A 13204-nucleotide genomic window follows, 5' to 3' on the forward strand; every position below is an offset into this window, starting at 1 on the left:
GTTTAACTGCCGATAATCGATGCAGGGGCGTAAGGATCCATCTTTCTTCTTAACGAATAAGAATCCTGTAAATTTTCAGTGATGTACTGAGACATGGGGGTAAATGTATGAACCTCCGGATTCTTCAACTCCGGCAAGTTCAGCGTCTTCAGCGCTTAAATTTAAAGCGGTGCTGCCTTGTAAAGGGAAACTTCCCTTTACAAGGCAGCGCCGCTTTAAATTTAAGCGCTGAAGACGCTGAACTCGCCGGAGTTGAAGAATCCGGAGGTTCATACATTTACCCCATGGTCTGATCCTCTGGAAGGGAAGAAGGATAAATCCTACCCCTGGGAAAGGGCTTACCAGACAGCAAGTCAATTGGGCAGTCCCACGGACGATGAAAAGGTAGAATCTCAGAAGCTGTGTCGTGAACATAGAGAGCTTGCAGTTATTTAAAAGGGATAATTCATAACTGCAGTGTAAATAGGTGATATCAAATGAATCTATTGCTAAGTTAATGTGTAAGGTTTGCAGTCAGAGAGTCTGTTGAAAATTTATTGGATGGCTTTGCACACCCCAGTGTGAACAGATAGAAGTGTCACCTGGGGGCAGTTCAAAGGACTCCCGGGGTGAGATCTAGGGCTAGATTTACTAAGCTGCGGGTTTGAAAAAGTGGGGATGTTGCCTGTAGCAACCAATCAGATTCTAGCTTTCATTTATTTAGTACCTTCTACAAAATGACAGCTAGAATCTGATTGGTTGCTATAGGCAACATCTCCACTTGTTCAAACCCGCAGCTTAGTAAATCTAGCCCCTAGACTATTTGTGACACTTGAATAGACTTTTAGGTACCGCTCAGCATGTGGTCTGGCTCATTAAGGCCATGTGCTAATATAGCCTATATGTAATACTGTATAGACAAAAAGAATTCAGTTTTAAAATATGCCACTTAAAATCAATAAAAGTAGTGATCAACCACATATTCCTCAATAGCATGATGAAGGGCAGCTCATATGTTAAATTAAGAATTCTGCCCCACAGAGAAATGAATAAAAGGAGTGTAAGCTCTGCAAATGCCCTGTACTTAGGCATGTTTGATATGAAAAGATGGACAAAGTCATAGGGGATTTATTAATGATAAAATTAGATCGATGTAACGCTATCCAGGAAAAATATATCACATAGTAGCATTGGTTAGTAAATCAGGCATGTAAATTTGGTTTGAAAAAGTGTCCCAGGACACAACCCCTGATTAGCATTAAACGCTGCCCTGTGAAGACCGTCCCATTTCATGTTGCTTAAAAACCTGTGTGTGGAATGGAGAATTTGTCAGCTTCTTGGGGAATCAATCTAATTGAAGGACTGTCCACCTTTCCTGCCTGCCCCAGGCATACAGATTATTATTTTTTAGTAATGCTCTGTACTTTCATCCCATTTGTTTTATAACTGTTTGCAATTTTTTATTTGTATGTCAAATCTTTATCTAATTGTTTTTATTCTCTGTAAGCATTGTACTTTTTGTATATTAAATCTAAAATGTAATAGTTCTGTCCTTGTTGCTCTAAACGAATCCATTGCCTGTTTAGAATAGATAGATTGCTTGGCTGGATTAATTCTTTAGCTACCAGAGTGAGAAGAGTTAACTATTTAGCTACCGGTGCATAGAGTGCGCGCAATTGGGTGATTAAGTCATAGGCTTGCTACGGGCCTTATTCGTAGCTGGTGGCAGTTGCTGAGAGGTGTGAAGCCTGCGTTTGTGTTGGGACGGGATCAGCGAAATCTGTAGCCTTAGAGAAAGAGGTGAGTGTTAGATTTGGGTCTGGAATCCTGTATGTTCCCTTACAGTAAGCTTCCAAGTCACAAGTGCGCAGAGTGCGGTTTGTGACTGATAAAGGGGTTCAGGAGCGGTTTCCTGACAGAATAGAGGTGATATATTGTATGACTGTTAGAATATATGATAAGATATATAATCAGGGAGTAGCTAGAGGGGCTTATCCCTGACAATTGGTGGCAGCAGTGGGATTAGAGGGGTTTATCCCTGACAGGCTGCATTGGAGAAAACATCCCGAAAAAGGGTGTAGGGAGCAGGGAGCTCCAACTGAGAGGAAAGTGCCTGACAAGGTATAGGAGAAATACCCTGCTTCTTGGCTTTTACTGCGAGGAGACATCTCTCGAAACATTGAGTACCCCAGGAAGTGACTTGTGCAGAACTCCAATCGAATTGAGGTGCATCTAATCTGAGCTATGGAAGACCCAGAATGAAAGAATTAATGGACTGAGTTAAAACCAAAATTTCGATCCATTCAGAATGCAAGACCCCTACAGTCAGCCGAACAGGAGATGTAACCTTGGAAATGGAACTGTTAACAACGTGATTTCTGTCCACGGCAGTAAGAAACAACGGCTGAAGCAAATCTCGAGTTGAAATTTGGAGTTGCGATGCCAAGGTGGCAGAGATTAAATTTCCGGCAGCGCCATAGTCCATGAAGGCAGAAGTCACTAGAGGGCCACTAGGAGTGTCCAGAGAGATAGTCATCAGGAAATCTGGTTTCAAGGTGGAATAGGAAGTGGAAAGTCTGACTCCTAGAACGGCCACCCTGTCACCGACAAGCAGGCAGTGTTCCTGGCCACTTAGGACGGGAGACTAGTAAATGACCAGCCTCTCCATAATATAGACAGAGATTCTGTCTTAGTCTTATCTCTCTTTCTTCGGTGGACAACTGAGAACATCTTATCTGCATGGGTTCGTTCAGAGGAACTGGATTTGGATTCTGAAACCGAGGAGCGAGGCAAGGAACAAAGCGTCTGGCAGAAGATCTCTCTTGAGTACATTCCCTGAAGCAAATATCTACCCTATTGCATAGGGAAATGAGGGAATCAAGATCTGCAGGAAGTTCACGGGATACCAATTCGTCTTCGATACGTTCCGAAAGTCCTTGCCAGAATGTTGCCACAAGTGCCCCATCGTTCCACTTGAGCTCGGAAGCCAGGGTCTGGAATTGAACCGCTTATGGTCGGGCGCATGCGCCCAAACTTCCTCTTAAGACCCAGAAGTAGCATCCCGTTGCTTGGCGGCGGGTCGTCCGGCAGCAGCGAAGGCGACTGTCCCTGGCGCCTAGCGTGTGTGCGGGGACAGCGCCTGACAGCATCTGGATATTAGCAGTATGCATCTGCCATACCTTGCAGTAAGTATCTCCAGCGCCGACATGAGTAATCAGCATTCTATCTAGAGGTAGGAACAGCACTGATCAGCAGTTTTCATGCAGTAATAGTAGGTGAGATCCTACTGGTGGGGGTTGGTAATGGGCTGGAGACGTAATTTACTTCATGTCAAGACAATACCCAATACTACATCTCAGTAATAATTACTTAAGTTAATTGTATGCCACTTACAAAATGGTTTAGAAGTATGATAGCACCCTGTCACTATAGCTTTGGGGAGATCAAGGTAATTGATTTTATGTTTTAAAATGTACCCAACACCTACGCGCAGTGGGGCTCTTTTAGAGTTGGATACATTTGTGCATCAAAGTATGTATGAAAAGATGCACGTAAAAAAGTGTCCAACAGCGTTAGAAGATAGGTAAGTGTCCGGATGATAAATGCTATGTGGGGTTGGTATTAACATTATGTGGGGGTCTTTATGTAAATATGGGGGTATCAATGTTATGAGCTGTTTCTGGATGACAGGATCTCTTTATTTTTACACAACCTCTATTTTATTTCATACAAGTTATCTTCTTAGTGAACTAGTGAAGGTTTGACTTGAACTTTAAATTAGTGAAGCTTGTATATGGCTAACAAGATCCTAAAAATATAAAAAACAAGTTTAGGAGTTGCAGGAAACTAGTTTGTTTTGTGAGTATTTATGAGTATTTGTGGAACAAAAATATTCTTAGGAGTTCCGGAAGTCATGTTCACCCAAGTATTATGTCTTTTTTTAACCATTATGATAACATATTGCTTTACTGAATTTATGAATTAACCTCTACTATTTTGTTAACTTTTACTTAATACTCTTAATGCAATTATTAGGTGTGGGAGACTCAGAATTGTTTTCCAAAGGGAGCAGCTTTGAAGTGACAACTGAATCTGTAACACCTCCAAAAGACGGTCTGTATCCACCATAACTTTTACCTGTAATGAACTGAACCTGAGTTACTGACTTGGTATTATGGGAGATGTTGTTCAGCTCAGCTTGCAATATCAGCTGGTAGTGCATATTTCAGGGTTGTATTTAGAGGGTAAGCCACCATAGCCCATTGCGTAAATGAAGGTGCCCTCGTTTTACAATTTTACAAGGGTAATTAGGAAGAAAGCCATGTCTTCAAAGTTTCAGATTTTAACACAATGGGCCTGATTTAGAATGAGCTGTATGTCCGTTTGAGTAGCGTATCTTTGCTTTTTTTTTTTTGCACAGTCCATGTTGAGAAAGTGAATGTGCAAAACTGTAGCTATTCAGATCTGTGGCATTTTGGCACTTACGATTCCTTAAACCTGAAGTGGAGTGACAGGGGAGGGAAGGAGTGTTCTAATATGTCTATGTGCTTGCTGTACCCATCTGCTCCACGGGAGGTTTCTGTTCTCCCTGAGGACACCTGCGTTACGGATTGACAGGTGTACCGCCCTAGTCAAACTCCCCACCTGCCACTGTCCTCAGAACGGGCGTGTTTGAGCAATTGCATATGGATTCAGACTGGTATGTAGTCACAGACACAACTGAAAAATATATATATTTTTTTTATGAGTGGTCAGAGGCAGATGTAAGTAGCAAATTATGATAATGACAAACGCCCAAATTAGCGAACCGCTTGTAATTAGATGTTTGTGAATGATTCACAGCAGCTTATTGAGACTCTAGAAGTCGCTGGGCCACAGATTAGGATTTGACGATCAAAGATAAAACCTTTTTATTTGTACGCATGTCAGAAAGTCGTTCCTGGTGTATTAGCTTGGTTATTCACTTTTAAATGATGCTTTATAGCAATTGCATTTGTAATATTTACAATAAAAGGTTAATGTATATATTTGCAAGTTGGATGTTAGTGTCTGAGGGGTGTGTCTGTTGTCAAGCGGACATATCTGCTACTCATTCAGACATAGAATAGTCTTCAACTCTGAATATGGCTTAAATACGCATACACTTGCATGCGACTTTTCAATTGTAAGTTACGCTTACACTTGTGTTCCAGTCTAAATCCAGCCCAATGTGCACACAGGTTTTGTCTCTACTGCTGCAAGAATTGTCTGACATCACTAGGTTTTGTGTTGCGTATATGAAACAGTTACATCAGGAAAATAATGCAGTGGCGCATGTACTGTTTTGAAATAAAACTTCATGAAACAGTAAAATGTTGACAGCCATTAGAAACAGAGAGAGAGAGAGAGAGAGAGAGAGAGAGAGAGAGAGTATTTTGAAGTCACTGCAGCTATTTAGAGTATTTAATTACTAGAAATTAGCATTAGAGTTTAAATATGTTAAATTAGCGGTCGAAGTGGCAAATTGTAAGTGCTGGTATGGAAAATGAAGGAATTGGCCAGAGGCTTCCAAGGCTCCCAGACGCTTTCGAGAATTTGACAGTGTAAAATTCATTTTAGATGCATTTTAACACTATATAGTATATAATATAGAACAATAAATTTTGATTGTAGATGTGTTCCCTGCTTCCCGTGTCCAATTACCTTTCTCCTGTTTTCCGCCACTTTTCCCTCATGTCTCCTGTGTAACTTCACCTTTCTCTAATGTTACCTGTGTACCCACGTATCCTTGTGTACTTACATTCTCTAGCATATCTCTTGTGTCTTTTCAACTACCTGTAATATATACCCTGTGTTTCTTCACCTCTAATGTATGTCATCCATGTGTCCCTTCTCCTTTCCCCCATATTTATTTTGTCTACTCTCCCCATGTGCACCTGCCCTCATACAAGTGTATCACTTCCTCACACCCTACCTGCTCCTAGACAATATATAATATAATAATATAAGGCGCAGCTTGGTGGGTCATGTATAATTGATGAATGTGTGTAGTACTTAGAGAAATATCTTATGGTGTAATGAATACATATCAGAAATTTACAACTAAAAAGGAATGATTCAAGGTTAATGTTATAAAACTGTGCCACTATTATTTGTATGTTGTGTAAATTACAAAAGAAAGTTAGGACTTCTGTCTCCTTTATATATATATATCTTTATAAACAAAAACAAACAATATTTCCTAACTCTGAGCCTCTAACAGGTATAAATAAAATGTACTAGCATTTAAATGTTGCAAAGGCAAATAAATACAGAACCAAAATTGCAGACAGAAGAAATGGAAAGCAATAACAACTTTCAACATAAAAATAATAATAAAAATAAATAAATAAAATCTGCTTATAACTCCTCCTATTCTTTCCTCTACTAGTACAGAAAATAAATATAACTTCACCCTTTTCTAGGCTAAACAAACTCACATAAATAAGCCTATAATATTTTGTGTGGCTTTTAAGAACAGACTTACACATAGCTCTGGGATCGGCTGAGAGAGGCTGATTCACTGTCAGGCAGCGTCTGTCTGGCCCACTGGGGAACCGGGGTATTCCCCGTTGGGCCCCGATGCTTCATAGCAGGTGCAGGGGGATGCAATCGCAGGTGACGGGGGAGGGGGGGTGATCGGGGGGGGGGAGATTGTGGAGGGCGATCGCGGGTGTGGTGGACGCGGCCGTGGAGGGGGGGTGAAGAAAATGCTCAAAAACATTGGTAGTCCGTGGGAAAGCAAAAGACAGCGAATCGCTAGACTGCCTATTGTTGTGTGGGGTCCCAAAGTGCTGTGCGGCAGACAGGAAGTCAGTTCACTTCCTGTCTGCCTGATATGAGAAGTGATAGTGAGAGAAACTACAGGTAAGTGAAGGGGGGTCTACCTATCCATACTAAACTATAGGGAGGGGGTCTATACTAAACTATAGGGGGGGCTGCCTATCTATACTAAACTATAGGGAGGGGGGGGGCTGACTATACTAAACTACAGAGTCGGCTTCCTATCTATACTAAACTATAGGGAGGGGGGCTATACTAAATTATAGGGGAGCTGACTATATAAAACTATAGGGGGGCTGACTATTTATATTAAACTATAGGGGGACTGCCTATACTAAACTATAGGGGGGCTAATTATACTAAACTATAGGTGGGCTGACTATACTAAACTATAGAGGGCGCAGCCTATCTATACTAAACTATAGGGGGGAGAATGGGGGGGGCTGTCTTAATAGTACATGGGTGGATGGAGGGCTATTCTATAATCTATAGGGAGGGGGGCTGCCTATCTATACTAAACTATAGGGAGGGGTCTACCTCTGCTAAACTATAGTGAGGGGGGCTACCTATGCTAAACTATAGTGAGAGGGGGTCTGCCTATGCTAAACTATAATGAGAGTTGGGCTCCCTCTCTAGCTGTGCATTGAGCTTACTGAGTTGCTGTGCTTACTGTACTGTGCTGTCTCCCATTGTATTGTAATTTGTTTGTCTCTGTACGGCACTGCGGACGCCTTGTGGCGCCTTATAAATAAAAATTAATAATAATAATAATAATAATAATACCTATGCTAAACTATAGTGAGGGGGGCTGCCTATGCTAAACTCTAGTGAGGGGAAATGCCTATGCTAAACTATAGTGATGGGGGGGCGGGCTATACTAAACTACAGAGGACACAGCCTATCTATACTAGAAGGGGGGCTATATTAATTTATAGGGGGGGCTGACTATACTAAACTATAGGGGGCTGCCTATCTACTAAACTATAGGGAGGGGGCTACCTATGTTAAACTATAGTGAGGGGGGGCTTCCTATGCTAAACTATAGTCAGGCGGGCTGCCTATGCTAAACTATAGTGAGGGGGCCTGCTATAATGTTTGAGAGAATGGGGGAGGGGGGGCTGTCTTAATAGTACATGGGTGGAAGGAAGGCTATTAATTTAATATTGGAGTTTAGGTGGGGGGTAAGTATTTAATGGATGATATTTTACTTGTGGGGTGATAGTGGGGCAATTTAATTTATTGGTGGGGCCTATTTAATTAAGATGGGGTGAGGGGACCTTTAATTTAATGCTGGGCTGGTTTGGGTCTATAATTGAATGTGAGGCTGAGTGTGTGGAGGAGGGCTATCTATTAAATGTGAATATTAATTATTTAATGCCAGGAATGGACGTGAGAAATGGTTGTATTACACGTAAATGCTATTAATTTATTGCTGGGGATGTTTGGAGAGAGGGTAATAAGTTTATTTGTGGTGAAAGGGACAAGACAGGTAGGAGAGAGCAGGATAGTCTGCCAACTGTCCTGAATCTGGTGGGGCAGTCTTGAATTTGGGTGACTGTCTCACTTAGTCAGGAATTGGTCTGACTACAAGGACAGTTGGGAGGTATGTCCCGCTTCAGACTGTCCTGCTTGTGAAGGCAGAACTACGTGCATCTAACAGTAGTGCACACAGTTTTGCCTGTGTATTAGTCTAAAATTTGCATAAAATGATAATAAATGTCTGAAGTGCACCAGGCTCCCCAACACCCCCTTTGCAGTGCTACATGGTATTAGGTGGGCCTCAGTCATTAGTTTCCCTGATGGGCCCTTAATGCCCCAGTCTGACACTACTGTCAGAAGCAGGGAGAGTGCAGAGAGAAAGTTGCTGCTGGAGCTCTTCCCTGCCCCGTACTGTCTGCAATCTCTAGTTTATTTATCTGCTCTGCCTATAGCACTGGCAGCACCCAACCCCACACCCCCATACACCCCCTTGGACCAAAGATACGATCTTGGAGCCTCTGCATTCTGCTGGGCCAGTAGTACAGTAAAGGTGTGCTCTTTTCAAAGGCAATCTCAATTTAGAAGTGCCAATATGTAATACCGGCACATACCAGCACAATTAGAGCTGTGTTAAATTCTAAGATAGCTATAGATCGAGATTTCATTTCATCTATATATGTAATTTTATAAGTAAGAGGCTAAGTAGCCGCACACTCAGATATAATTCTTATAAAAGTCAGAGCTGTAACTAGGGCAGATAAGCGCCCTCATCCCCTCACGGCGCATAGCCCCTATGCTCCTGCATAAGTTTAGTTGCTTAATTTTTAAACAGCATGATTATGATTTATGTTATGTATATGTTACTGCAAAGGCAACAAGCTCAGCTGCACCACTCAGCCACCTTTTACTAAGATGCAAAGTGCAGACAGATCAATAAATAGCCACATTAGGTAGAATTGATGGGTTCCTAGACAGGCGGTGTAGCCAGGGCCGGATTAACCATAGGGCTAACTGGGCTACAGCCCAGGGGCCTATGGCATCCAGGGGGCCCTTGAAAGGGCTCAGCAGCAGTATTGATCGGTCGGGTACGGGGGCGCCCCCGGCGCGATCAGTGCTGCTGAGCACTTTCACTGCGATCCTTCTCCGGCGCTCTGTAGTCTCCTTACTGAGTAGATCTCGTGAGTCTCACTCTCACGAGATCTCCTCAGTAAAGAGCGTACAGCGCGCCGGGGAAGGAGGTAAGTGTCGGGGAAGGGGGGGGCGGGCAGCTCGGATCATGGGGGGGCCCTCACGGGGGAATGGAGGCCCCCTTAGCCCAGGGGCCTCCATTCCCATAATCCAGCCCTGGGTGTAGCTCTTGTATATAGCTAACCCTCAGTGGGTTGTCTGTGTCCCCTCGTTCTATTGCACTTACCAACATGGTGGGCAGTTTTCTCTCTTGCATGCAGCACTAAAATGTCTAATAATATCTCTGATAAAAGTAGTCTGCCAGCAAAAACCACTTTGGTTTCTGTACGCACAGTGGGCCTGATTCATTAAGAAAAGTAAGTCAAAAAAATGAGTAAGATTTCTTCTGCACAAAACCATGTTACAATGCAAGGGGTGCAAATTAGTTTAATATTTTGCACATAAGTTAAATACTGGCTGTTTTTTCATGTAGCACACAAATACTTGATAACTTTATTTGTACATTAAAATTTAAAGTTGATCTAGGACATGCCCTACCCGAACTATAAATCTGTCCCTACATTTTAAATTTACCTCCCCCTCCAATGCAACATGGGGTTGCCAAGGTGCAAAGTTACTCATTTATTTGCTTTACTTTCCTTAATGGATCAGGACCACTATGTACGTGACTTATCGGAGCTTCTTTAAATGAGGAATAAAAATCCCAATGAAATTATTAAAATGGAGGTGGTGTTAAAATGAGTGTATTTTGAGTGAAAACAGCCTCTGTAAAGCAATGCAAAACAAGGAACACCTTCCTGTTTACTCTAGCTGCACCACGCTTACTTCAATGTCTTGCCAGCAAAACCTTTATTCCTTCATAAGTGACCACATGTGTGTTGTTGAGAGGATTACATGTTTGTGAATACCCTCAGTTAAGAAACAACATTGAATGTCACAATGTGAAGGTGCATGTCCTCCGGATGGTGGATCAGAACCACACTAGTCTTCTGTTGTCAATTTATTAGACAACATGCCTTGTAGACTGTTCTAGGGAAGGATCTATGCCTATGTAACCCAAGTATTGTTTGACACGGCAAAATGCTGTATGTACCACTGCTCATATTATTTAATGGGCTAATGGCACAATCAATCACATTATTGTTATTATAGACATAATGATATAGTTTGGTTCATGCATTTACAGTACACAGAATAAGAAACACACTATCTAGTCCTAGTATAGTGAATAATGGCTCAAATGGATTGCTTTTCCTTTACCATGAGCTTTAACATTATTCATTAGCTTTTCATTTATTATTGCATTGAATTTATTATTTCAATTTAGTGGTAAAATAAACCCTCCATTCTTTATATAATATTGTATGTACTTTTTTTGTTTTTGAATTATAGGGAAGTAGGAACTATGATTGTATATAGTATGTAAAACCTATTGTACAAATTTAAAAGAAGAATTAAAGATAGTCTAGCACAGAGCATACTGTGTACACAGCTATATATTTAAAACAACCAAGATTTAGAATATCTGTAAGAAAGATCTTGAAATATTATTGCATACTATACAGAATTAAGTTGAGGATGACTGTTAGCTTTTTTTTTTCATAACGCCAAATATGATAAGCAATGCTACAATTTTCCATTTGTCTTATCAGGGTCTATTCGCTTAGTGAATGGAAGCCATCGATGTGAGGGTCGTTTGGAAATATATTTCCTATTGCAGTGGGGAACTGTGTGTGATGATGCGTGGGACCTTAAGGCTGCAAAAGTGGTGTGTCGATCCTTAGGCTGTGGAGCAGCTGTGAGAGCTTGGGGAGAAGCATGGTATGGACAGGGAACTGGTATTATCTTCATTGACAATGTTAAATGCCATGGCAATGAGAGTTCACTGTTACAGTGCTCCTACATCCGCTGGAATGTCCACAACTGTGACCACTCTGAAGATGCTGGGGTGAAATGTGGACTCTTGTGAGCATCTCGTCATTTGAAAAAAACCTGAACATATGTAAATGTATACATTATGTATATAATTCTGTATCTTCTTTTGACTGTAATTTTGCACTCTATTAACCCAGTTAAACCAAGAGTAATTATACATATATGATGTTAAATGGATAAAGGTCTAAAATTATTTTTTAAAAAATGTTTTATCCTTGCTTTTAAGAAATAGGCACCTGTATCGCGCAAAAAATGTACCTCTAAAGAGTAACTTCTCATAATATGTGATATGCCCATTTAATGTGTTGAAAGGAATGGTACCTGGAATGAAATTACCCAACTATTTACATTTCTCCAGGTTCAATTGCTGTGAAATCATATCACTTTTAAGGGGATGTTACCTTTTAATATTAGGAGCTGTCATATGAGTAGTTATGTTGATTAGTTAGAGACAATTTCTAAATGTTTCCATAGCTAGTACTAGCAACACCACAGCCAACTACAAAATGATGGAAAACACTCCATACATCTTACAAAAATTGTCCAATGCAGGGTTTCCCAAACCCAGTCTTCAGGGTTCCCTAACAGTGCAGGTTTTTCATATGTCCTTGTTGGAGCACAGATGTATTCATTACTGACTGACACATTGTAACAGATCCACAGATGGTCCTAATTATGTCACATGTGATCCAGAAAACCTGCACTGTTAGGGAGCCCTGAGGACTGGGTTTGGGAAACCCTGGTCCAATGGTTTCTTTTGTAGGAGACATCTCCCACTTTGGGACCTTCCTTGTCTTGTTATATCTTGTGTCTCCAGTCCTATCTCTTCAGGACAAATTTTATTCTGTTGATATGGCTACAAGAGGAGCTCACATAAAGCTTGAAATACTGTAATGTTAGTTTTCTGAACAATGCCGTTCTGGACAAAATTAAAATAAATGGGTGTCAAGATGTTTTATGATCAGTGTAAATAAAAAAATATGTTAAGTTTCTTAAAATATGATTTTTCTGAGTATTTGTGCTGTGAGTACTATAGAAATATATTATAAATCATATTAGACATGTGATTTTCTTGTACACAGTAATAACATGTATTAGAATGCCAACTAAAGTATCTGTTGCTCAAAAAGTAGCTTTGCTTTTATGTTAAAACAAAAATCACACATGAAGCGGAATCTGTAGAAATATAAAATGTTGTATTTTCCAATGTGTTTTAACAAAGATGAGAAAAACCTGTTGCAATCATCTGGTCCACCGCCACATTTGACCATATACACTCAATAAACAGGTTTCTGCCCCTTGCATCATGACCTCACTCAGTTGAAATTATTTCATGATAAAATCTATAAGATAAATGAGAATCCCGGACACAACTATTCTACAAGTATATTTTCTAATACAAGCCCCTCTCCCCCTCAAAATAATAAAACTGTATGGTCTCTTGGAATAGAAGTACTCCAAGGCTAATATTCTGGAGACGTTTGAGTGTCAACTGTTTGCAGTGTATTGTTGTGTTGCTGTAGAAGATTGGATCTCTTGCAGTGCTACTATTGTAGTTGCAGTGGGGTGGGGGTGGATTTTCATGCCACCAACATTCCAGATTTGGAAACTGGAACATGTTAGGCCACTATCCAATGAATTCAAACAATCCCAGATCTAACCAAACTACAATTCCAAATTGAAAAACCCTGACTATTTTTGAATCCAGAAATTGGGACTATCACACCTTGAGATTTGCGTAATTAATAAGAATAATTTTTAAATAATTATATTATGAACATGGTAACTGACTGCATTCTTGTAGTAGGGGCAGGAGAGAGAA

The 13204-nt window shown here is 40.8% G+C and overlaps 1 protein-coding gene across 3 annotated transcripts in view; it reads left to right on the forward strand.

Moving 5' to 3' along the window:
* SSC4D (scavenger receptor cysteine rich family member with 4 domains) overlaps positions 1-12380 on the forward strand; it is a 74389-nt gene extending 62009 nt beyond the window's left edge. For all 3 annotated transcript variants that reach the window (XM_075195118.1, XM_075195120.1, XM_075195119.1), the window contains 2 exons: positions 4015-4092; positions 11100-12380. In XM_075195118.1, the coding sequence (XP_075051219.1) occupies positions 4015-4092; positions 11100-11416 (395 nt within the window). In that variant the 3' untranslated portion in view covers positions 11417-12380. The remainder of the gene's footprint in view (positions 1-4014; positions 4093-11099) is intronic.
* The last annotated feature ends 824 nt before the right edge of the window (positions 12381-13204 follow it).

The sequence above is a fragment of the Mixophyes fleayi genome, chromosome 2 (assembly GCF_038048845.1).
Source record: "Mixophyes fleayi isolate aMixFle1 chromosome 2, aMixFle1.hap1, whole genome shotgun sequence".
NCBI classification, from domain to species: Eukaryota; Metazoa; Chordata; class Amphibia; order Anura; family Limnodynastidae; genus Mixophyes; species Mixophyes fleayi.